This window comes from Cupressus sempervirens, chromosome 5 (assembly GCF_028749045.1).
Source record: "Cupressus sempervirens isolate cs-2001-9-10 chromosome 5, ASM2874904v1, whole genome shotgun sequence".
Taxonomy (NCBI): Eukaryota; Viridiplantae; Streptophyta; class Pinopsida; order Cupressales; family Cupressaceae; genus Cupressus; species Cupressus sempervirens.
This window is the reverse complement of record NC_143122.1, coordinates 513,416,989-513,444,826: the sequence shown is the minus strand read 5'-3', so window position 1 is coordinate 513,444,826 and position 27,838 is coordinate 513,416,989. Positions and strand designations below refer to the sequence as shown.

Sequence of the window (27,838 nt, the reverse complement as noted above, 5' to 3'; positions counted from 1 at the left end):
AAATTACTTTATGACAAAAGTAACTTAAGTGACTAAAAGACGAAATTGACTTTTTATCCCACATTGCCTAGTTGTTTGTGTCTTCCCTCATATTGAGGTTATAAAAGCGTGGAGCTACATTGGGATCAAGACCAGGAAAATATGATATTGATCAAATACAAATGGTTGCTTAAATGTGACTGGTTATCTTAAGGATGAAACCCCTTAAGAGACTGGATGTAGCCGCAGTCTCTCATTGGAGTTTGTATCAGAGGGAAGAAGGAAATACAGATTAGCAGCTGATTCTAGCAGACCCACGTTGAATAAGAATCAGTATGCATGGACAGGTACGTATGGATTCTTTGACATACTAGCAGATGATCACATTTACCCAGGATTCAGTATTTTGTGAAGGTGTGCTTGTATGTGGCAGCAGTAGTATTTAGCTCCTCATTTACAGAGAGAACTGGTAACTCTTGGAGAGGACTGTGGGCATTGAGACAGTTAACTGTGGATGGCTCTTTTATGCAATTCTGAACACTGATTGCTAAGCTACATGTTTGGGCATCATTCTCTGCAATTCAAGTGCCTGTGTTGGCTGCTAATTGGCATTCATTATTAGTGCTGGTGAGCATTGAAATTCTCTGTGTTGGTTGTGAGTAGTAATTGCAACTGGGCCGCTCATACACCTGCAATTTGGCCCCTTGTTTCAACTGAAATTGGTGTCTCTGTTCAAGTGGTTGTTTGCTAGAAGTTAAGGCCCAAAATTCTGTAAATCATGGGCAATCATATCCCTGTTGACGGCAGTCTGCTAGGGCCTGTGATCAGTTCTGTAAATTGCCAGCTAACTGGGCATAGCAGCTTGTTGAACGTATGAGTCTGCTGCAAGGAATCCCATACCAGGTTTTCTATTTAGTGTTGTATTTTGCTTAGACATTTTGTTCTGTCGTCTGCTGCAAATTGTTCATATGCTAGTGGTTAACAGATGCATGTGTTATAGCTGCTTCAATAATGCTGCACTAGTAACTTGAGAAAGAATTTAAATATATACTATGAGGGAATGTTGTTGGTGCCAAAAGTAGTTGATTAGACTGGAATAATTGTTTATATACTGTTATTGATTTGGCAGCGATAAGTTTAATGATAATCAAATCTTTATCAATATTTGAATATACACTATCAAGTTGAAGGGGTTGCGTAGTAGAAGATTTCTAAAAATCCACATTATTTGCATTGTCATTTAAAGAGCCAATTGGGTTTACCACAGAGATTCCTTGCAAAATGTTTGACGAAATATCTAACAATTGAATTGTGAAGAAATTTGCTGTTTGATAAAGTTATAACTGGCTAGGGGTTATTACAGTCGTCCTGCATTTTCATTTTTTCTTTGATATTTTACTCTTACTGAAATCAGTCATCTTCCAATTGCTTTCCAGTAAAATGCAAATTGCAGTTGGTGAGGTGGTATCTCTTCTTTTTTTGTCTTGACAATTTTGTCAGTGTTTAGTTTTAACTTTGAGGGCAGTACAAAAGGGAACAGTGTTTCAGGCGAACCTTTGTAGTTTCGACTTAATATTATATACCTTTATGTCAAGACTAGTGGCTCCCAAGAAGATTATCTCTCAAGTGCATGCACATTCCACTTAACACCAATTGTATCTCGGTAATGCTCACAAGAGGGAAGCATAAGGAATTCTTGGGAGATTAATATGCCAATACTTCTTTGACTCGAGCATTCTTAACCATTGTGTTTCCTCTGTTAATTCCTTGTAACTTTGACAAGATAAGTGTTCTGAGTTTCAGATCAGTCTGATCTAGATGCATGAGTTCTTAAGTATTGGTCACTAGAACATATCGTCCCCTCTAGATAGATTGGCATCTTCCTTGTGGCTTTTATAAGCCTTCTTATTTACTAATGTGGTTAGTTAGTTACTAAGCATTAGTAACTCTTGGAATGGGCACCAATCTTGAGGAAACAATTATGTTGTTAAATAGGCCAACCTAGAGAGGGACATGTCCATTCAATGAACATGCCCCTTGAGTTAGGTATAAGGGAGGGCTAGATTGCAGATTAGAAGACACACTGAAATCTATGCGTTTGCTCTTCTAGCAATCTGCCCAAATAGAATCATATATAGGAATGTAAACATTTACAAAAGATCCATGAACTTAACATGGTATCAAAGCTTGGTTGCAAATGTATACATAAGAAAGTTAGAATCAAGGATTGGCAAGCGTGTGGACGATCAGAACGAAAAAAGACTTTGTAAGAATTTTGAAGGTTGGATTCATTTACACTTTTCTAGTTAGAATAAGTTTGTTTTGCTTAGTATTTATCCTGCAACTCGCAGCAGCTTCTAGGTTGCATATCAGAGACGACATACATGAATGGAGGGAGAAAAAGGACAGAGTAATAAATTGATAACCTAGATCATCTCAAAGGACAAAATCATTGAGAAAGGGTAAATGGACATATCAAACATTTGAGTAATGTTCACCGTGAATGAGGATTGACCTGATAATGGTTCACAATTCAAGATCTTAATTAGATATTGGAACAATTCCAGCCTCATGGAAATGACATCCCATTGACGCCACAAAAGGGGCCCCACCACCAAGATTAAGAGGATGATTGAAGATAAGTGGTAATGCGAATGATTAATTGACATACCGAGTTGATCGATGAATTCCATTATGTGATCAGTAGTATATGGAATTGTTTGTCAGTTCCTGGAAATTGCTTACATGTTCTTTCAGAAGGGGAGATGGCAACAAGTTAGAAAGTTTTCTTGGTACCCGTCAATGCTCCGAATTAGAGAGAGTCAAATTTTTAAAATCATAGGATATGGAGACATTTGGAGAATTTACAATGAGTAAGCCGAATGCCGCTCTACTGAAAGGAAACTCCCATTTAGAATAAGTTTGATCCACTATAAAAGGGAACTTTGGAATAAGAACAAATGATTCTATCATCTTAGACAAACTTGATTATTTTGTTTGAGAGGGAGTTCATCAATGAAGATAACTCGTGGATAGAATCACTGATGAGATGCACATGGATAAAGATTACATCATGAGTCTACATATCACTTTCATCAAGGCATTTCTGATCTTCCCTCAAGTCCAAGAGGGAGTGTTAATAATTGTGGACTTAGAAAAGATGCATTCTATATAACTTCATGACTATTCAGATTATTAGTATTGGTTCTCTTAGAAAAGGAGGGAATAAAGTGACATCATGCTGTGACACTAAGATCATGGATGTTAGCATGGTATGCCTTACTGACAAAGGAGAAGCTAAATGATCTGCAATGGTCAATCTTGACTCAGAGGGAGTAGACCATGCTTTATTGATTTTTGAGTAATAAAGAATTTGTAGTAGAAAATCATAAGTATCATCTTATAAGAAGGTTATATGTCAGAGAGTACCTAAAAGATCAAATTGACTCCCCAGGATCTAGGTTATACAAACTCAGACTAATTTGTACCATGTCAAGATGGTGTATACTCATAAAGTACGAAAGCTTTCATCAAGGTTATGATGGAAAGATAAGTATCTATTGTACTTGAGCTCTTCATTTACCTTATGTCTATAATATCTTTCATTTGTATTTTTTATAAGAAGAGTATATGCCTTGATTTTGTTTTTTGAAGAATGTTCTTGTAGGAAAGAATTTTGGATTCAGAGGGAGTCTGACATCTCATCAAAGCAACCTTGAATAAGGAGCTCGGAAGATTTGATATCCGGTAGGACTCTGGAAAATCTAAAGTAAGGAAACATCTGATGGGTCTACCTTTATAAACATCATGGTTTTGAAGCGTTTCTCAGCAAATAGTCTTGCAGCATCAGTTTGCAATAATAGAAAACAATCTTCCAGCACGAATTTGCTATGATAGCAAATGATCTTATGGTGTTCTAAATCAGTAGAGGACTACTGGCAAATCTTGAATAGATTCAAGATTGTGTTGTGAAAGAGACATTTCAATGTCTATGAATCACAACTTGGATAAAGAGAGAATTTAATTATTCTCTAGACTTTATCCTTAAGTACTGAAAATTATAAAGTAGGTATTCTTATCAAACCTCTCCGAGAGTGATCATCTCAGGAAAGATCCAGTTATGGTTGAATTGTTTTGCATTCTTATGATAATTTATATTATTGTTAGGATATTGACTATTATGAGGCTTCACCATTTGTGTTTGTTATTTAAGAGGTGATGATCTTTGAAATTATGAACACTTGTATAAAGACATTATAAGAGCTGACGATCTCTAAGATAATGTTCTAATCAGTAGAGAACTATTGGTAGATTTCAATGAATTGAAGATCATGTTGTGATGGAGGCATTTCTATGTCTATGAATCACAACTTGGATAAAGGAAGAATTTAATTATTGTCCAGATTTTATCCAGTGTACTGGCAGATCTTAATTTAGGATCATGTTGTGTGCCTATGAGTCACAACTTGGATAAAAGAAGAATTTAATTATTCTCCGGATTTTATCCTGTGTAAGGCATTCTATTAATGGATTGGTGGTAGAGTTTAGATCTTGGATGAAACCAAGATCATGTTGTGACAATGACATTTCTAAAACTCCAGATGTCACAACTTGGGTAAAGAGAGAATTTAATTATTCTCTAGTCTTTATCTTGAGTATTGCATTCTATGCAATACTGTTATCACAAGTTTAGGTAATACTTCATATACAAGCCTTGTCAAACATCCTGTGTTACAAGCCTAGGTGATTTGACGGTTTGTATTACGAACGATGCTTAGTGATTTGATCACAAGCTCCAGTGAGAGCTTATATTACAAGATTTGTAATATGATCTGTTTTCAGGTATCATTTGTATAATGATACATCATGCTTGAAATTCAGAAAGGTATAGAGTGTATATCTATGCTTAGTCATCTCTATTGATGTTGCTAGATCTGTTTCTACCACTTATCAAGTTAAGAGGGAGTGTTAATTCCTTGTAACTTTGACAAGATAAGTGTTCTGATTTTTAGATCGGTCTGATCTAGATGCATGGGTTCCCTTAAGTATTGGTCACTAGAACATATTGTCCCCTCTAGATAGATTGGCATCTTCTTTGTGGCTTTTATAAGCCTTCTTATTTACTAATGTGGTTAGTTAGTTACTAACCATTAGTAACTCTTGGAATGGGCACCAATCTTGAGGAAACAATTATGTTGTTAAATAGGCCAAGCTAGAGAGGGACATGTCCATTCAATGGACATGTCCATTCAATGAACATGCCCCTTGAGTTAGGTATAAGGGAGGGCTAGATTGTAGATTAGAAGACACACCGAAATCTATAAGTCTGCTCTTCTAGCAATCTGTTCAAATAGAATCATATATAGGAATGTAAACATTTGCAGAAGATCCATGAACTTAACATCCCCCAAGATCAAACCCACTTAGTTTGCTAAACCATTTGCAAAACCTCTGGCAATATTTGATTATCAATTAGCTGGTGTTTCTTGTAAGCAATTATAATGAGGATTTAACTATGTAGTTTGGAGTCGATCTCATTGATTTGTTTTTCATGGGTAGTGGTGAACAAGAAACAATTTCTTATCAGCACAAATGATCCTCTCTGCAGTATTTTTAGTAGGTGTTTTTAATGATTAAATAACTTTTTGCTTGGCTTTTTGCCTTGGGTATGGCATAAGATTGGTACCAAATATTGTCACATAAGGGAGACTTTTAAGACTTTGAGAATGAAGTGACTAACTCTAAGTGCAATCAGAATACCTTTCTACTGGCTAAAGTATAGACTAGCAAGTTGATGTACACATGATTTGAAAAGGAATAACTATTCCAGCAGAAGGCAACACATGATTCAAAGAAATAAATAGCTAAGTTTTATGCAAAGTTACAGCCTAGATGAACAAATAACTCCAATAAAGTGTGATGTTATTATCCATTTCAGTTTAATTAATTAAATAACAAATACAGTAAATGAGAACAGAAGAAAAGTAGATTGAACAATAATTTAAGCACCACAAACGTGTCATCAATTATCATCTAAATTGCTGGTTCAGGCTCAAAGATCCAGTTTGCCAGTACGGCAGAATTTTGAAATGGGGTTTGGGTTTGTTAGCACAAAAATCTCTATACACACAAAATAACAACAAAAAACAAAATTGATTAGATCTATTGTTCTTTACAGCTTTGTGGTATGGGGGCCTTTTCTTTTGGATTCTGATTGGGCTCCTACTGATTGGGTTCGAGTTCTTCGACAGATAATTAGATGCAGGCAATCCATTCCTCATTATATTATCCTTATTGAGTTCAGGGTTCACTCTTTTAAGCTTGGTGCCATAATTGACCTTGCTTGGTTCTTGTATCGCTTGTGCGATGTCACTAACTCTAGTGAGGGGTGTCACAAATACTACTACGTCACTTATTGTTCTTCATATCTTATTGTGACATTTTCTCGTTTGGGGCGGGGGCTTTGACCCTCCTAGGTTCCTTTGGGATTGAAATGGATCGTCTTCCTTCTTTTTAGTACTCTCTTGATGCTCCTCATTATCTTCTTCTGTCTAGATAGGAGTTGAAAATGCATACCAAGACCGACATTTATAGGTGGTTCATTCACACTATCTAGGTTAACCCCCATGGGGGTCTTTACCCGAAGATGGCGTTCTATGTTGAGCACTACTTAAAGTTGGAGGACAAACTCATTAATTGTCCCTCTTATTTCAGCACTGGGTGCATGCCCTCCAGATCCCTCTTGGTTCCTTCAAAGTGGGCTTGCATTGTCTTTGCATTGAGACTGACCATCGTCTGCCTAGGGAGCACAATATTTGCTAGTTATGCAATATGGACAAGGTTGAAATTAAGGAGCTTTTCTTTTTCTGACATCTTATATGTTATGAGATTAGAGGTAGATTCTATTGCCTTTTCAGGGATTTTTAATCCCTCTCCATACTTTTCAGACTCACTGATTAGAGGTGCCTTGCTCTTTACAATTAGGAGGCTACTAGACTTTGGGACCACTCACTGCAATATCAGCATCAACATCGTTGTTATAGTCATGCCGCTAAACAAATCTGTCAGCTTAGCACCTTCTTTGCGGAGGTTGACTTTGGGTGTGGTTCTAAGCATTAGCTAGACCCTTCTAGCGATTCTTGAGCGATGGAGCTCCGAATGAGGTCTATTCTTTAGATGTCCCTTTAGTCTTGCGGCCATATTTGATCTGGTTTGGTTCCTTCATCGTCTGCGTGGTTTTGTGGATTCAATTGGTGAGCGTGATAGATACTCCTACTTGGCGTATTGCTCTCTTTTGTTGCTACTGTGAGTTTTTATACTTGTTCTCGAGCTCGTTGCTGGTATGCACAGGCTTCTTCTCTATTGAGATCGATTGGGATTGTTATGGACCACATCCCTCCTTACCAGTTCTTGTTGAATGCCCCTGCTCATCTCCGCCCCTCATGGCAGGAGTTGAATGAGCGTGTCAGACTAGATATTTACAGACAATACTTTATCTCTACCTGGACTAACCCCCATAGTGGCTTACGTCTGAGGATGACCTTCTATGTAGAGCACTTTTTGGAGATTTGTGATGGAATTATTGTTCGTCCTAGTTACCTATCTCGGCAGTGGTCTAATGCCTTGTGTATCTCCCTAGGGCCCTTTAGAGTTGGTTCTCATTGTCTTTGGGCTCAGACCGACCGTCATATTGATAGTGGAGAGCGGATTTGTAATGTACTTTAAATGAGGTTGAGACAGAGACTCACTTTCTTTTTCGTTGCCCTATCTATTATGAGATCAGAGGGAGATTTTATTGTTTGTTTCAAGATTGTTTTTCACTTTCAGATTTCTTCAGTTTCTGTGACCAGCGGTGTCTTGCACTCTATTTTCAGGAGGGCACTCTGCTTTGTGGTAGTACTGTACAGTCGTTGCTTCCTCACTGACATACATCTACTCAGTTCATTACTACCTTTTTCACACCCTTATCTCTTTTATGTGGTGTAAAAAGGACTAGTTCTACTAGTTCTTTTGGGCATTCCAAGTCTGTTAGACCCCGTACTGGCTTCTTGCCCCAGCGACACTCCTCCATGAGCTCACAGAGACATATCAAAGCTTCTATCCATCCGTAGTCGTATCCTTCTGTGATTGATTTCTTTTTGCCAAGAAAGGACTCCCAGTCCTTGTCTTGGCCTCTCTCTTTGTATCTTTTCTTCTGCTTATTTTTGTTGTATGCTTTTCTCGGACACTGTTTGGTGCTCCTGCTATTGTTAGCTTTGTTGTTGTAATCCTCCAATCCCATAGACCTTTTGGTGGTCTTGGACATTAATATTATTATCTTATCTTATCTCATCTTGGGAAGAGTAGGTAGTTCTCTTTGGGTTATCCTTCTGTTCTATGTTTCTTTTCAGAGACACAATTTATGTAGTGGGGGTTTGGGGTATGGGTTCTCCCTGTTGGAGTCCCCCCTTCACCCCCTCTCTTGTTCTCTCTCTTGTTCCGTCTTTTGTTGTTGTTTGTTTGTTTCTGCTATTCTTTTCTGAATGCCATTTGGTGCTGCTGCTTTGGGCTGGTCCCTTGGATTGTTCTCAGCAGTCCCGTGGACCCGCTTTGTGGTCTTTGGTTGGACAGCAATAGATTTATCTTATCTTATCTTTATCTGCTGGTACAAGAAGATTCCAGTCTCCTCACATTGGAATTCAAGGGCAACAATTCGATTGATAACCCGACAAATGCAAAAGTAGCGAAGCACAAAGAAGATGACCTAGTAATACAGAGCTAAATTTGCCTACTAATTAATTGTAGTTAGGTTGTGAATGTAGCAGTCAAACCAAAGTATGGAACCATACTTAACCAAGAAGTAATTTGTATTGCTTATCATGCCAAATGAGTTCTGAAGGTTTGTTTCACTGTGTTTTATTTATATTAGAGTAATATTGCATTAATCTACCCCTTCCATGTTCTGACTACTGGTATTACAATAAAGGTATCTAATGTTTATTATATTTGTCTTTTGGCCAACTTAATTTTAAAACAGTTGGCAGATTTACAGAAAAAGGTACGCTCCGACGTTAGTGCTGAGTATCATTTACGTGAAGAATGTGCCAATCCTGAGAAACAGCTTTTTGACTGGGGGCACATGCGCCTACGCCGAACACTTCCTCTTTTTGGCATGGGAGATGCACCAACAACTGAAGCTGATGAACGGCTGCGCAGGAGAAGAGATGCAGAGGTTTCTTTTTGTATTTTCTAAACTAATGCTCTGACAATCATTTAGCTCTATTTGATTTTACTGTGCAGCTAAAGTGTATAGCCAAATCTTCTTGCTTGTAAAACTATCTTGTTTTGTGTTTCATCAGAGGCAAACAAGGCTAGAGGAGGAAGAAAGAAATCGTGTTGAGACAAAAAAGAGAAAATTCTTTAATGAACTACTAAATGCAGCTCGTGAATTTCAGTTGCAAGGACAAGCCACTTTAAAACGAAGGAAACAACGCAATGATGGAATCCAGGTTCTTATCACTACCTCTACAATTATTTTTATTCTAATTGCGTAGATATGGCACATGGTGTTATTTTCAATTTAATGTTTCACAGTTATGAACTTATTACTACAGATAGGAATTTTATCACACCATCAGCATTCAAGAAGTTCTTCTCTATGAAAGAAAAAATAATGGGTCTTCCTTGATTTAAAAGTTTAAACACATTTTATTCTAACGTGATATATGTATTTTAGGCATGGCATGCCAGACAGAGGCAACGGGCTACTCGTGCAGAAAAGCTGAGGATTCAAGCACTGAAAGCTGATGACCAAGAAGCTTACATGCGAATGGTGGAGGAGAGCAAGAATGAGCGGCTGACAACTTTGCTTGCAAAAACCAATGAACTTCTTGTTGGGCTTGGTGCTGCTGTACAAAGACAAAAGGATGCAGAGCATGCTGATAATGGCAAGATAATAAAACAAGGGATCATTGAACATATTGAAGAGGAAGATGAGGAAGCACTTGCTGATATTGATGGGGATCATTTGTCAACAAAACCTGATCTGCTAGAAGGGCAGCGACAGTATAATTCTGTTATACATTCCATTCAGGAAAAGGTATGCTACAATCATATTTTATATCTTAATTCTCCTCTTATGCTGTTGTTGAAATGTAAGCAAGAATTTTTAATGAATGTAAAGATTCTAGAGATTTCTTGTATATCATGTTTGTAACTGACACATTCTCAAATTGTAGAGATTTTAGTCATTTCTTTCTGATTTCTTGTTTATCTTTACTTGGAACAGAGTGTTTAGTGTCAAGGATGGTTTCCTAGCTCACAATTTTTGTAAAAAGAATTGGTGGTTTCTGAGTTTTGATTTATTTGAATCGAAGGGACTGTAAACAACAGAATAGGGTAGCCAGGGAGCAGATACGAGAGCATTATCATAGAAAAATGTCAATTGTAATGTGAACATTATTTATTAAGATAGTAGGTGTTTTATTCTTAGAAGAGTTTCAAGAGTAAACCATTGTGTCACCTTTTGGGGTTATATTATTTTCCTTGTGTTATGTTTTAGATATTTTTGGTACAGTTTCTCTTATAACCTTTATCAGCATGTCCCAGAAATGTCACACCCAAGGCCCAGAAGTGGATTCATTTTTCCCCCTTGGCCACATGTGTTCCTTGCCATGCATATGGAGTGGGTTATCTAGTGTTGAGACCTATCACATTTTCCCTCCATCTAGTGAGCGTTACCATGTCTCACCTGATTGAGGTTCCTCTTTTCGTGATAGGAATTGTGAGGGTTCTTCACAACAGGGTGTCTCAAAAGTGTACCCATGGTATTCCTTAGGCACTGTATGGAGTGGTGTGCTTAGAAAGTGATCTCATGTAGTGGTGTGCTTTGAGAGTAACGTCATGGAGTGGTGTGCTTAGAAAGTGACCTCATCACGGCTTCCTCTATTTGGGAATCCTTACTTCCCCATCATGGCTGAATACAACGGTTAGAGATGAAGACACATATCTTATGTAAATCATTTATTCTGTATGTCCACAAATCATAGTTAATGAATCAGCAATGATATGATATGATATGATAGATTTTAATGACGTCCACGAGACTAAAGTAGTCTATGGGACCCATGCAATCACCCTCCCGAGTTAGGAGCAGAACTAGTCAGTTGTAAAGTTTTGGATAACTTGTCTCTCCTTCTCTGAAGTTTGGTAATCAAATCCGCTGCTCTCTTCACTTGATCTTCCTCAAATAAATAGTTGAAGTCCTTGTTCTGCAATATTTTTGTATAACCAGATCTGATGTCATTGTAAGCCAGGCAGTCTTTGACAAAGTGCTGCTTTGTCTCAACTATTCCCATATTACAAAATAAACATGTTCTGTCTGCCCACTCTTCCTTTGGAACTTGCCACCTACCAGTTTCACATCGCAGCTGATGTGAACTAGTTCTAAGTTGTGCCATCAACATTTTTGCTTTCCAATTAATAGGTGCTCTTATATAGGCCTTTTCATCATGACTATAAGTGGGATTAAATTCTTTAATGTAATAGGATTTTTTCCGCCCTATGCGTCTTGTCCACAAAATATTGTGAAATTTTTCATTGACAAACTTTTTTATTTCTGTAATGTTATCCGGGCAAGTTGGGATGTTGATATCCCATTTTCGCATCCATTTGTCATTTTGCTTCATCCATGTGCTTTTCCGCCTCACAAGTTTTTCCTCTATGATCAACTTGGGCCAACGATGTGTTTCCAGACCTTGGGTTTTCTTTAAGTAGCTTATCATTTGGACCAAAGCAACGGCTTCTAATGGATAGGAACCCACCTCCGCCAAAAGGATCTCATACGGAACTGTGGTCTTGACTTTAAGATTGCATGTGATGAAGTGTTTTTGAATTCTTTCTACTTGCTGCCATTTTTGTTCGGACATACTACCTCCCCACACTTCACATCTGTATAAAATAACCGGAGTGACCAGCAAACCAAAAAGAGTTTTCATGGTCGTCCAATCCCATAATTCTGCGTTCCTGCACTTGTTTTGTAAAGAGTATAACGCCTTCCAGCCCCCTTGGATCCTTTTTGATCTGCAAGTATCCCAATTGAGTTTGTTATGAAAATCGATGCCTAAGTATTTGTACTCTTCCACAATCTCAAGTGGGCTATTTTCCAATAGAAACTCGTCTTGTATGCCCCTATTCTTCTTCAGCGAGAAAATCATAATTTTGGTTTTACTAGTGTTAACTTGCATTCCTACTTCATGACAAAAATTTTCGAGTGCTGTCAAGTGCTCTTTCAAACCTTTAGCTGTTCTAGCAAGAATTATGAGATCATCCGCATATAAGAGCAATCTTATCACAAAGTGGGCTAGCTGCACCCCCTCACCATTGGTCTTGTTTATCCACTCTTCTAACTTGTCAATATAGAGCCCGAATAATGTTGGAGATAGCGGACACCCTTGCTTAACCCCGATGTTGCTGTCAAAATTTTCTGATAGCCCTTCTATCGTTCTGATTTTAGCTTTGACCTGCTCATATAATCTGTAAACTGCTGACCTAAGCTCTTTAGGAACTTCCAACTCTTCCATTCTATCCCATAATTTATTACGTGGCACTGTGTCAAATGCTTTTTTAAAGTCCATGAAACAACAAAAAGCCTCGTTCCCCGGAGAGTCCCAAACTTTCTTAATCAAGTATCTAAGAGTGATGCCATGATCTATAGTAGAGTGCTTCGGTCTAAAGCCTGCTTGCCCTATTGCACGTTTGCCTTCTGTTTCAGCCCAGTTGCTGATTTTTTGTTCTACCAAGCTGCCAAATAACTTGCCAAAAAGTGGATTGATCATGATGGTTCGGTAATTAGAAGGATTATTTATATCTCCACTTTTGTGGAGTGGGATCACCACACTTGTTGTCCATTTTACAGGGAAACCTTCTCTATTGACACTGTTGAAAATTTTAGTGATGTGTGGTGTGAGGGTTTCAACACCCCATTTTAAATATTCAGCTTGAAGCCCATCTATATCTTGCGCTTTACTGGCAGCTAACCTCCTTATGCCTTGGATAATATCCTTTTCGCTGAATAACTCCCCTGTAGTCTCTGTTTCCATGGTTCTACGTTCTCCTAGATCACACTTGTAGAGAGTCTTGGCATATTCCAGCCATTTGGTTCCTGTTATGTTGTTCTCTATCTGAGTTTTTCTCTGCTGAAGTTCTTTCCAAAACTTTCTGGGGTTGTTTTTACCAAGATTAATCAACTCGATTCTTCTCTTATTTACATACTCTCCTTTCTTCTTTTTAATCAGCTGATCATACTCCTTTCAACTTTCTTTATTTATGTTCTTTTTCCAATTTCTTTTTGCTGTTTTGCATTCTTCATCAAACCACGGATTAGTCGGAAAAGTGTTCTTGGTTTCTCTTGTGGCCCTAGATCTTTTACACTCCTCCAATGCTTTAATGATAGTAAGAACAAGATTATCCTTGTCCATGAAATGTTGTTTATCAGACTCGGGATGGTTTCCCGGAACTCTAGACAGCCGCAAAAGGGAGTTTTGGAAAGTAGCATGGTTTTCTTATGTCATTAAAACTTTGCCAATCCTCTTCCTCTTCCTCTTTTGTAAAGGTTTTGGGACAATATGTTGATCTTTAAAGTGAGTGGCCACCCTTATCAAAATGGGGTTATGATAAGATTTTAGCTCCATGGGGTAGTCCTCTATCTCAAAGTTAATTATCTTTGCGACATATTCTTGCGAGCATATTACATAGTCAACAACACTTTGTCCATTGTATCTTTTGCATGTGATTCCACCTGATTTAGGCCACTTTTCCAAACCATTACATATGACCATTTTATATAGGCAGCATAAACTTAGTAATTCAGCACCAAAATGATTAATCTTTCCCATGCTATCCTGCGAAGATCTTTCCCATTTTTGTGTCCCTTCTTCTTCAAGCCAAACTGGGTTTCTGCTTTCACTGTAGCTCTCCTTAAGATTGAGAGTTTGGTTGTTTGCTGTTCTAGCATTGAAATCCCCTATTATCATTATTTCCCCTAGAAAGCTAAAGGCTGCTATGTCTTTTTTGAGTGTAGCAAATGGGTCTTCTCTATCCAATCTATGCTTTTTATACATTTTTGAGCCTTTTGGGGCGAAGTAACAGATAGCCACCCTCATAGTAATCTGATTATCTGTTATTTTAATCCAAATATACTACTTGTTTACATTTTTTTTCTCTAAGTTTACAAATCTGCTCCAAGTTTCTTTTATTAGAACGGTGATGCCTCGATGCCCCTTACCATTATCTATCTTCTCATTCCATAGTGATACCTTCTTATACCCTTCAAAATCTGGAACCCTACATCCATCATGCTCATGTGTCTCGGTAAGCATAATGATGTCATTATCTTTAGCTATCGGCCCTAACCCAGGTCCTCTTCTCCAAGGATAACCTCTACAGTTCCAACTAACTATAGTTAAATGTTCCTGGGTGGGCCCGAGTTCCTATTTATTGTTTGTGATTTTGTCGCTAATTTGGGCTTTGCCATTTTGTAGCCACGCCCACTTGCCGTTTTCTCTCGCTGTTTTCATTTTTTCCCATTCCTTCCTCCTTTCTTCTTGCTGAGTTACGGTGAGGTCATCATCAAGATATATGTGTGTGCCTCTAAGAAACTTCCTCTTGCTGAAAATGCTGTTTTTATCTCCTGTATTCCTCATTGTCACTCTAACATGTCTGTCTTTGCCTCCTCTAATCCATTTTTCGATTCTTTGTGCTTGTATGGTTGTTCCATGTCAGTCTAATTGGTCTTTAAAGAAGTCTTTAACTAAATCTGTTGTTTTCTCCTGTTCTCCATAGTCTCGTAGTCCTTTGATGATAATATTTGCTGCTTTCTCATTTCTTTCTTTTTCCTCTCTAATCTGTCTCCGAACTTGCTTTTCTATGTTGTCAGTAGGAGTGTTTGCTGGTCCCTTTACTATGTTAGCCCATGATCTAACTTCTTCAATTTGTTCTCTGAGTTGATTCTCTTTTATTTCCATATTGGCCATGGCATCTTGTATATTTTTCATTTGCGGAGTTTCATCTCTTTCCGTAGCCTCTCCTTCTCCCGTAGTAGTACTTGCTGCTGTCCTCTTTTCTCCTACTTCTTTCTTTAACAATATTAATTCATACTCTCCTTTTTCCATATTAAATTGCAATTTTTGAATTTGTTCTCTAAGTGACTTGACCTCCGTTGTCAATTTCCAGTTATCCTCAGTAACTCTTTTCATTGTGATACTTTCTATATGGCTCCTCTCTTCAAGCGCCCACACCCTCTCCTTCATAGCTACCAAATCGTTTACAAAATGTCTGGATACCACGTCATAGGTGTCCTTGTGGGGCTGTAATTATTTGGCAGCCCATCTTCCACTGTGTCTATCACCTGAGAATTATTTGTCTTCTCTTTACCGTTAATATCTTTGATATTATCAAACTGCTTAATTGTTTCAGAAATTTCAGTCAGCCTCAGATTTATTTCTGCCTCCCTTGAGCCGTCTGAGGTATGTGGAATTGGTTTCGGAAGTAAAGCTGCTAACTTCCCTCTTTTTGCATTTTTCAACTTTTGTATCTTTCTTCGCCTAATTATTCTTTTATATTCCTTGGCATTCACATAGGTGTAGTTTCCTCCTGTGGGTGGTCCACTGGCTTGTGAGAAGCTCAAAGTGTTTGTGGGTAAATTACCATTTGTCCCTCCAAGATTGAATGAACTTGTGTGTTCGGCTGAGGGTCTTGGAAGAATGAGGAAACTCCCTTGATTCCACTTGATGATGCTGTTGTGCATTAAACTATACCCGTATGTCAGGACCAAGCCATTGTTACCAGAGATGTCATTGTGTTTCGTAGTTTCTCCCAGATTAGTTTGTTGTTTTTCTGTTACAGGTGCCTTGACTATCAGATTCTCTGCCACCCTGTTGCTGACAGATCCTGTGTTTTGCAAGGTGGACCCACCTAGTTCTAGCTATGTCTCTATTATCTTTGGTTGATCAATCAATGATACTTGTACAAGTATCTTCTCTGCAGGTGTTTTTGTGATTTCCTCATTTGTTCCTTCCATGAGGACACCCTGATGCCTTGATATATATTCTTTATGTTGTTTTACCATTGTAAATTTACCAAAGCCAGGAGCAATAATAAAGGAAGCCCAAACAGGTGTACACTGAAACGTAAGAGGTAAGAATAAGGGAAAAGGCGTACCTGGGATCTACCTCTGGAAGCCTGCAAATATGGACCCACTAGTAATAACAAAGCCTTTAGCACTGGATGGCTGGGCCCACTGGTTGCCATGACTGCCGACCAAACCAAATCTGCCCCTGCACCGATTGCCGCTGTTGTCGGCCCTACCTTGAGAGAAGAAACCTTTGATATCTGCACTACCTATGTAATGTGATCCTGCCTATTGATATCTACACTACCTGTGTAATGTGTAACTCTCTATTCAGTTATTGAGACGCCTCTCTTTCATCTTTTATCTCTATCCCCCGTTTCAAATTTGTCTAATATGGTTGATCATACAGAGCGTGATATGGTCGAGCATACGTCCACAAGTACTTAACCGAAGCTTCTCATCATATCATATCATTTGGGTGCGGTAATCCTTGTGCGATCCCTCCTCCTATAGAATCGTAGCTGAATACCCACACGAATGTCTACCTAGCTGAATGGTAAGTAGGGAGTGTTAGCTTCATATGAAAGATGTGGAGAGCTGTAGCAAAGAGATGTTGATAAACTTTTGATCTACTATGTTATGGTACATAAATATAAAAAACCATGCATTGTATTGTCAAGTAATATAAGCAGCCATATGCAAGTGTTAACTCTATGCACATAATTTGGTAATGAGCAGTCAGATGGTTTTCTGTATGCCATGTACACATGTATAGAGATTTTCATACTAAAGATTACAGATTATAAGCAGCAGTGATGATTGTGTGAGTGCTGATTTGATGTATTAGTGAGTGATGATAGATAAATGATCCTTGAATACTTGGAATGATTTCTCTTATAAACATTGTTGGTGGACGGGTCACCACCTTTCATTAGAATTGAATCACCATTTTCCGTTGTGTCCATTTGACAATAGTACATCATTCCCAAAATTTATCTCTCTTGGACGCCCCTCTAAAATGAAACCCTCTCCTCTTTATATCTTTCAATATGAGGAAGAGTCACATCTCTTGACTATGTCTGCCCCTTACAATGGTCTCACCATTTTGCAATTACCACCCTTCATTTTGGCTGCCACTTTGCAATTTACTTCCTCCTCCTCTTCCCCTTCCTTTTTCTTCCTCTATGAATGCTTCACTAATTCCTATGCTTCCCTTTATGCAGATCAGAACTATCTTGTCTCTCAGAAGATAACTTACTATGATTACCTTTATGTGATACCTTATTCCATGCCCTTCAACAAATCATTCTCTCTCCTATTCATATCTTTGTGATGGGAGAGTGACAACCTTTTAAGAGAGTCACAACCTTTCATGACTATGACCTTTTTAAAGAGTCACGACCCTCTGCCTTTTGCAGGAGTCACTTCCTTATTCGTCCTTCGAACTATGTCTTGTTTTTATATTTGTTCAATTCTTCATAAACTTTGCTTCCTGATTCTCATCAACATATTCTTTGATGTCTGCAGATTTTCCTCCTCTATATCTGCATGTACTCTTCATGCACTTCTGCTATAAGTTCTTACAATTATGCCTCCAACCTTTCTTTGACGATCTTCCATTTTTATCTTCTCTTTTGCAGATCTGCAAATGTCTGTCTGATATAATTTTCTGCTCTCCCTTACATGCACTATACAACTTCTTAATAGATCTTCCCAAAAGTTGTGTCCTCCATTTCTTAATACTTCTTATTTGCTGCTTTTACTTCTAGTTCAGGATTTTTCCTGAATTCTGCTCCAATTATAACTCAATTATTTCATATTTCATTTTTGAATTTTCTTTTCCCCAACTTTGTCCCCATTCAAATGAAATCTCATGTTGAGGGAGTCACAACTCTTCACTACACGCTCCTTGACTTTTCATTAAACTTAATTAGCTTGTAATTATATTTTATTAATTTTTATATTTATTAATTTTCTTATTATTAATTATTTTTAATTCCTATTTTAGAATGGGAACATTACATATATAGAAAGTTTCTACAAGAACAATACTATTTGACAGAATCTGGAAGCTTTGACTTGGGCTCAGAGGGCTCAAGGGTTTGAGGACTTGCTTAGTACTCAGAGAATGCTCAACGTTTCAATTGAGAAAAAAAAATCTTTATCATCTCAGATCTCTTTTTGTTCCTAGGTTTATATTTACTTATAATTCTTTGTCATTTTATTGCAGTTGCACCTTTTAAGTGCTTGATTTGATTGGACTATGATGCTGCAAATAGCATCCTACCATTATTTGTTGATACTGTTTGTGATTGATATCTCTGAAGTCAATTGAGATGGTTGCTGACTATGAGAATTCATGCATTTATCAACAGTACTTGTGTTCATGGATGTGGCCTTTAGCAAGCAATTGTAATAAAATATGGCTGAGTTTCATTTCTTACAGTAATTCTCCTATGTAAAAAATGCTTGCAGGTCACAGAGCAACCTGCAATGCTTGTAGGTGGAGAACTTCGTCCTTACCAAGTAGAGGGTCTTCAATGGATGCTTTCTTTATTCAACAATAATTTGAATGGAATTCTGGCTGATGAAATGGGTCTAGGAAAGACAATCCAGACAATAGCACTGATTGCCTACTTGATAGAGAATAAGGGAGTGACAGGGCCACATATGATCATTGCACCGAAGGCCGTGTTGCCAAATTGGGCCCATGAATTTTCAACCTGGGCTCCAAGGTAGTTCTGTTCAGTTTGAAACCTTTTTAAAGTGGGATTGGAATGTTTTATTTAAGAAACAAAGTGGGGCTCTAGAGGCGATGCGAATAAAATGCCTTGTCTTTAGGCAGACAATTGTTACCTGTTTATTCTAACACCCCTTAAAAATATGAACGTTATATTGCTCATTGCATTTAAAAGACAGCTGTTAGAATAATTTCTGTAGTTGCTAATGTGTGCTTTTTGGATAATGATTTTGTTTGAATGTCATAAAATGAAATATGTATTTTAGACAGTTTCTTCTAATATCCCTTCAAATTTGAAGGTGATATTGCTCATTGGATTTAAATGGCAGATGTTAGAATATTTTCTGTAGTTTTAATGTGTGCCTTGTAGATAATGATTTGTTTCGTATTTTTTAATTGAAATATGTATTTTTGCTAGCTGATAGTTGCAGCATCATAATTTCACAGCATTACACTTGAAATTGTCCCTCAAGCAGCTGGAGCAGCCTAACACAATTTTTGGCTAACATTGATATACAAGGTTCTTTGATTTTTGTTAACTTCCAGCCACCGTGACTTCAAGTTACCTTAAAATGACATATGCCATAAGTTGTTAGTGTTTTAATTTGCACCTTTCAGTGCGACACAAAACAGAATAGCTGTGTGGTAAAACTGCTCTGTAAATCAAAAGGTGAAGCTCATTGTAAACAAAAACTAACCTAAAACCCCATCCTGAACAATATATGCTTGCAATTTACAATATGTACAATGCTTTTTTGGAGTGGAATACAAAGTAACTTAAAACTGAAACCTATGTTTTTTGTTATCAAGCGAGGGCACAAGGCAATTCAGTTCTTCTGTTCAAGGTGATAGGTTTTTCTGTCTTTTGATTGAAGTAACCTCTATACCAACCACCCCTCTGTGTCTGGCTAAAGGTAGAAACTGAGTAGCACAAATATATGTAAGGTGAAGATTCTTTTAAATTCGAAATAGTCAAATTAGAAGAGGGGAATGGAATGCAGATCTATATGTGAGCTAAACCTGATAATTGCATTTGAAGTTATGACAATCAATTTAGCAGCTGCTGCAATACAAAGTGTCAAGCTTCAAATGATTGTTAAGTCATACTCAACACATAGAAGTGCAATAAGATATACAAAAAAATATTTCATTTACAATTCAAGTAGCAAAACACACATACAACGTTCTATTGAAAGATATTGGTTTGTAATGCAAGTGCCAAAAACAGTTACTAATAAGTTTATGCAGAAATATTGCCTGAAATGTAATTAAAAAGTAACATTCCTGCACTAGGAGTAGATTGCTTGCATGCAAAGCAAGATTATTACATTCACAAATACAAGTCCAGCTCAGGCAATATGCAAAACTATAGCCCTTTAAGAAGTTCATCTAAAATAGCTGGTCTGTAATTAGACACAATTTGATGTCCCCTTCTTAGAATAGAAATTAATAATTAATTAAAAAAAAAATAAAAAATAAAAATAAAAATAAATAATATAATACAAGACAATAAAAAATCTCAAATTTTTGAAGTCCATAAAGAGATAAAATTGCAATGGAATCGATAATGTATATCAGTCATGCTAAATATCATTGAATTGACTATGCAAACAAATATCATGAAATTAACAACCAAGGTGACTACCAAAGGAAATATATTCAAGTGTCTGAATGAATCATAATCCATTCATACAGCAATATTAAACACAAATCTAAATAATGAGCAGAAAGCGTTATTGCCCTAGGGATTGTGAACAGAACCACCCTTGTGTAACGATGATGAATTTTAGACTTGAATTTAATATTAACGGTAGACAAACATCTAGTTTGCATATAAATGGAGGTGTCAGATTCCATTATCACATAGCAATGATTAATACAACCAACATCTGCATCGATGATTCATCTCCGGGAATCCTTTAGACTCTTCACTCGGGTTTTAGTAATATTATCAAGCTCCATTATATTGTTACTGAAATATCCCAAACGGATATTGAACCGATTTCTTTCTCAAGTTAACATTCAGATCATAAATGTATGAAGTTGCATTATAAATAAACCAGTAATATGAACCATAGGAAATATCCTCCAATAGATATTTATCCGATTTCTTCTTGAATATAATATTCAGAGCTCAAACATATAAAACTTCGTTACAAACCAGCAGTATAAAAACTAGTAAACTTTCATAAAATCCCTTAAAACATGTTATTGCATTATACAACAGCAATACAATAAACACCATTGAAAATCCAATCCTAAACACAGTTTTATAGTCAGATTGGAACACTAAGAGAAGAACTTGTAAGCACACACGAGACACTTGATGTGACACCTTTACAGACAATGGGTTTGCGTCCACTGACTACCGGCATGAGGGGCTACGTCCTCACACTGGTTGAAAACTGAAGCTTTTTGAATAATTCTTGCAAGAGAGAACTGAAATCTGAATCATAAATCAAGCATATCAAATGAAAGTCTCTCCTTTTCATCCCCAAAGCCATGACTCTTTGACTCCCTTCCTGGCCTTTCGTCTTATCTCTCCTTGTCATTTTTGGTCCACTTCATAATATTAAATTGACCTTTTATAATTTGAATCCACGCCCTCAAAGTCAATTTTAATATTATATGATGTCCTTAAATGTTCTAATGTCCCAAAACGGGACATTACAAATCCTCCCTCCTTAAGATGGCTTGTCCTCAAGCAATTAGTTTTAGGATCCCATATAGATTTGCAGGTAGCTCTATAGCCCAAACTGAAAACAAATCTTGCCACATTGCGAAGCAAGGCGTCAAACTGCAACCCATCCATTAATTAGATCCCTGAATCCCATGTTAATCTATGAAATATCGCTGCATTTGTAGGTTGTACCACTCTGATTATCATCACATCCAATCTTAAACTGAGTAGAATTACAACAAAATCCTCAACAAGCCATAGATACATATAGTCAATACTTGTATCCCAAACCTTGTTGTCATAACCAGCTGATATGGTGAGGTAGAAATGTATCAATGAGCTATGTATAACCTAGTAGATATTGAGGACCCGACCTAAATAGATGATATAAGAAACAAGCTGCTCAAAAGCTGAAAATAACACCATGGGTGCATCAAATACCATACTGTCATCATCAATATGGAAAACCTCTAGGTACATAGGTACTATTAATAAGAATGAAGTTGAAAACCCATTCCTTCTGGTTGAAACATAATTCTCACCAACTCTCCACCAAGATCTATCTAATGGTTGATGTAGAAAATCCATCCAACTACTGTGTGGGTTGAAATCGGGAACCACATTTGGATTGATCAAATGACAAGCGACAGTAGTCAATTCACTACTCCCATCCTATGACTAGGTTTCACCGCTAGGAACTATAATTGGATCCAAAATCCTCAAGTATGGATCATCCTGTTCATGACAATCAAAAGGAGTGCCCTTGTTTATCTGAAAAAGAGGATTATTGGAAATCCAATCAGCATACACTTCAAACATGGGGTTGTCTATAAGCTGAATGTGATCTTAAAATTTGATACTTGGTCTTTTAGGACAGCTGTCCAAGTCATAAGTCTATTGAATGCTATCAAGTTCTTCAATTACTTCTTGGAAAAACTCTTGCCTCTCTTTACCCTCATATTTCTGAAAATGATTTGTAATCCTAACTTGATCTTCTTCTTCTTGAAGAGAAACCTTAGTATCATCCAATGCCTCATGAGCATACTTAAGCTCCCTGTTGAGCTCCATAATCTCATTCCTTTCTTTATTCAACTGATCAACATATATTCCAGCAACCTTAAGAATATAATCCTTGTGGGAAAGCAAATACAAATAATCTGATTTCATAGTTTCAAGAGCTGTTTTGACTACCTGCAAATCAGCAACAAGCCAATCTCCTTCCAGTTCCCTTTGAGCCTTCTTGTAGAGATCCTCAACCATTTTGTGAGTGCTGTCATAACGTACCAAAGATGCCACAACCATGTCTTAACTAACCTTCAGCTGGTACTTTAAGGTATGCATTTCATTGTTGTCATGTTGAAGCGGTTCATCGTCTTGCAATGTCATCTTGGATTGTTCCTCAGAATTCATGTCATGGGCATAAGAGTTATATGGTTCATCACACATCTCAAAATCATAGGCCTTTTTTCCCCTGTTCTCTTGATTTGTATACAAGGACCAAAGTGTTGCTATGTTATCATTTGTATATAAAGGCTCATCATATAAGGACCCCAACTTGCTATTACCTCATGTGCAACCGACTTCATCAACCTGCTTGTCAAAGCTAACCTCTAAATCACCAACGTAGAAACTTGCACCCTGTGTAATATCTTCTACATGATCACGAGAAGGCTTTAAATTAATGGTAGTTGATTCCTCTTCTTTTTCAAGACCCTCTATTAGATGATTTTGGTTTGCTGGAAATTCTTCATACACATTTTTGCACTGGTCTTCTATAAGGAGATCCTGAACCAATTCCAAATGCTTCCTTTTTTCCATATTAGTCTTATTTTGTTGCTCTAGATGAAAATCCATGTAATCACTGAACGATAAGTCATTTTGAACTCGGTTTAGGAATTTTTTTATACTCTCTATAAATATCAAGTATTTTTGCTCTTATATCAGGTTCAAAATTTTGGGCTAACTATTGTTGTTGCTTTATAATATTTTCATGATTTTATCCTAGCCTCGTATTTTCTCAAATGATCAAGATGGATGCTCCTTCAAAATGTGGAAAACTGATGTGCAGAGATCTTTAACAATGCTGCTGCAGAATTTTGGAGAATGCTTTATCAAAGGAATGTCTTGAGTGTTCGAGTTAAGTTACTCCGATTAACATTGAATGGAATTCTCTACTACTCTGCAACTCCTCGCTCTTAGTAGACGTGACCTAGATGTGAGCACCTATTGTATGATAGAACTCCAGTCAAGACGGTGACGTTGAATGAGTCCCTTGTATGTTTGTTGTTTATCAACAAGAAATTATGACTTGCCATCCCTCTCTAGCACTTTGTCAATATTTTCCACCATTACATTACAAATGGGATCCTCGCTTGTCCTTCCTCAATAATGCCAAGTATTCAAGACCTATTCATGGGCTCCCACAGTAGCATTATGTGTGCTTCCATACGGCATGGTGTTCTTAACGATGCTAGCTATTTCTGGTAGCTTCAAGCATGTTGGTTGGTGATGACTTCATAAGACTATCGATGACTTGTTCTCCCAAATTTGCTCGACTTCCTTGGCCCAACCAATCCTATACTTGCTATTCCATTCGTCTCCATGTTTGCTATTTGGAGTGCTTGCATTGATTCTACGACACTCAGTTACTAATTGTTCCGCCACATTCACCCAATCGCAGTCTTGAAGAACCCACACCACAGTACTAATGCCCCCACAACTCTTCTTCCTTCCTAACAGAGAGGCCGTGAAAGTATACAGTTCAACTCCCAGTTATTGATTATTGCCTGAAATGACCGATCGTTTATTCACCTAAGAAGAAAATGCATTCACGACAATTTGAGATGAAAACCTATATTGTAGGAACTATCACATTTACTCTTTCACAATGCTCCACTCGTACAACCTTTCGAACAGCTCCAAGCACAATTATAGCATCCGAGCATCCATTCATAGATGTATAACTCAAGGGAGATAATATGTATATCACTGAATCATGGCAGTTCAACACTTGCAGTCCTTCTCTTCCCGCGAGCCTGATGGATACTGTCCATGCCCACCTGTTTGTAGTTCCTGCTATTACCCAACAACAATTACTGTCATATTCTAATTTCTTGGATATTCTGGAGATGTCTCTCAGTCCTGGAAATTAGCACAGTTGGTGAATACCACTTCTGTGTTGTCATGAACTTCTGATTCTCTTCATTAAACTTTCACAAATTAAATAATATTCCAAAGTCTTGGAGAACAATATTTGTAAAATATATTGGGGCAATTTAATATAAAATCTTGTGCGCTAACGTCTTTTGGACCCGTAGTTTGTTTTCTAACTTTATTCGCTCAAAAATATTTTTCAAATTATGTTAAAGTCTGCGGTTAATAATTATAGAGACTGTGCGTAGCTTAAATACGAATTCCACAATACGAGCTTCCATTGGAAAGTGCCTGCAATATGGTGTCCAGGTATATAAGGTCAGAGAAAAATGCCTCTTAACAGTTTCCACTTGTAATGAAATTTCTTCTATATTGCCTCCACCTGTGTCTTCTTTCCTCTAAGGCTCGATTAACATTTTAAGCACCACTCTTTGAATTCTTCTACGCATATTCTTCCTTGCTAATTTATTTGGCGAGACTTCGTTCCAAAAAAATGATGGCTCTATGTATTCTCATGAAGGAGGAACTCACGTTTTTATTTTCCTGATGATGATTCCCATTAATTATCGAATGAAGATGAAGCGTCTTTGTCTTCTCCTCGTCTGTTACAAATTCTACTAACTCCTGTTTGTAGCGTTTTCAAGTTGGGGAATTTTAACTCCCCTTGTCTACACCAGAAATGACTCCTTTGTTATATTCCTTCCCTCACAACACTGACATTGCTTCCTTGAATCTGCACAACTCGTGTAATGTCTTTAACCAAGAACTATCTTGTCAAAATCTAACTGTAATATTAGCAATGGCAAATGCTTTGTAACTCTCACCCTGGGCTTCTCACGATAACGCTGCATCTTGCTCAAACTTGTTCGTGGTTTCCCTTTGATATTCAGGGGCATGCACCTCAGTCGACGGCTTGTGAGACTATTTGTTTGCTTGACCAATTTTGCATGTTTTCAGCTTATGCCAACAACATCGACGACCCAACCTGGATATATAGACGACAACAAGCATTATTATTTGTCATTCCAACTCCCTTTGTTGTTCCAACTCCCTCTATGATTCTGATACCGATGAGCATCTACACTTACATTTACGGTTAGCACATAAGTTTGGATGGGTATTCTACTGCCATCACCCAATTGGCATGTTTGAATCAACATTAATTCTTAGGCTTCCATATGATGACCATGGTGAACTCTTGCATGTTCCATATGCATGACAATGGTTGTCATTTTAAATTCCCATCTCTATGATTCACGCACAATTGTTTTCTTAGCGGCCAATGCCGATGGAGGTCTCAGGGTGCATGTGAATCGTGACAAACAACTCGGTTTCTTTTTCCCAGCTGTCCTTGACACAAAGAAATATTTGTAATACTGAAATGTCTTACTAAATGAAGGTGTTAGGACAATTCAACTCACATTTAAAAATACTATGCGCTAGACTGAGAATCTCAACATTTCAAAGCTCCTTATATATTTTCAAATAATACCATGTGACCATTAAATTGTGCAACTCGAATGAGTCAAGACAATTGTTCTAAAATGGATGCAAATATATTTGTACCATAATTTTCTGAATATGAATACCAAATCGATATAGTTATCAACAACCAATACAGAGATAATTTTGAACTTCTATGAATTTGTCTTTGATAAAAGATCCTGATATAAACTTTTTCTGAAAACTTGTTTCTGAATAAACCCCATAGGATGGCAGGATTTTTAGCTCTGATACAACTAAAATATCCCAAACGGATATTGACTTGATTCCTTTCTCAAGTTAACATTCAGATCATAAATGTATGAAGTTGCATTATAAATAAACCAGTAATATAAATTGTAGGAAATATCCTCCAATAGATATTTATCCGGTTTCTTCTTGAATATAATATTCAGAGCTCAAACATATGAAATTTCGTTACAAACCAGCAGTATAAAAACCAATAAATTCTCATAAAATCCCTTAAAACATGTTATAGCATTATACAACAACAATACAATAACCAACATTCAAAATCCAATCTTAAACACAATTTTATAGTCAGATTGGAACACTAAGAGAAGACCCTGTAAGCACACGTGAGACACCTGATGTGACGCCTCTACAAACAATGGGTTTGTGTCCACTGCCTACCGGCACGAGGGGCTATGTCCTCACATTGGTTGAAAGCTGAAGCTTTCTGAATAACTCTTGCAAGAGAGAACTGAAATCAAAATCATAAATCAAGCATATCAAATGAAAGTGTCTCTCTCCTTTTTATCCCCAAAGACGTGACTCTTCAACTCCCTTCCTGGCCTTTTGTCTTATCTCTCCTTGTAATTTTTGGCCCACTTTAAAATATTAAATTGACCTTTTATAATTTGAAGCCATGCTCTCAAAGTCAATTTTAATATTATATGAAGATGTCCAATATTCTAATGTCTGAAAAGGGGACATTGTAGTTACTGTAATTACTATCTAGTGCGAATCATCAAGGATCAATACAAGTCATCATTAGCGATCCATTTTGTTGAACATTGGAGAGTGCAAGCCCAGACTTGATCATTCAAGTTGGAACTTCTCAATGTTTGAATTCGAAGCAGTAACTCAAGGGATCATAAGAGGAGACTTATCGGATAGTTAAGAACAAAGAATACAACATTTAAGAATAGTTTGTAAGTGATACGAATAAACAACTATTATGAATGGAGATGTTTATTGATAGAAATGAGATATCTCCTTTAGAACACAACCAATCCTCTCAATTGCAAAATATTTAAGGCATCAAATAGGAAACTTGGAAGGACATAGGAGCTTTAGAATATAAATCAAACAGGACACTTATCAATACATGGTGGGTTGTGGGAATTGACAGAAATGGTTGGAACCCATATTAAGAGTGTTTAGACTATATTTCTATTAATTGAGTTGGTATGAATACATATGGCTATAATTAATAAAATATATAGTGAAATTTATATGGTAAATATATATTTAATTTTAGTAATCAGAATGACATGTCTTATATATCTGAGTCATATATGAAGGGCATATGACTGGATTTTAAGAAGGAAATATAGATTACATAATAATATGTTGGAGACTCTTCATAAGGAAGAGATGAATAAGGAATATAAATGATTACTCAGAGATATGCATAAAAGCATATTCAATCTTATTATTATTTCTGTTGAGA

The 27,838-nt window shown here is 37.1% G+C and overlaps 1 protein-coding gene across 2 annotated transcripts in view; it reads left to right on the top strand.

Moving 5' to 3' along the window:
• Positions 1-27,838, top strand: part of LOC149556961 (putative ATP-dependent DNA helicase CHR12) — a 235,337-nt gene that overhangs the window by 122,643 nt on the left and 84,856 nt on the right. For both annotated transcript variants that reach the window (XM_089831603.1, XM_089831604.1), the window contains exons 6-9: positions 8,996-9,190; positions 9,318-9,467; positions 9,695-10,057; positions 18,563-18,822. In XM_089831603.1, coding sequence (XP_089687729.1) covers positions 8,996-9,190; positions 9,318-9,467; positions 9,695-10,057; positions 18,563-18,822 — 968 coding nt within the window. The remainder of the gene's footprint in view (positions 1-8,995; positions 9,191-9,317; positions 9,468-9,694; positions 10,058-18,562; positions 18,823-27,838) is intronic.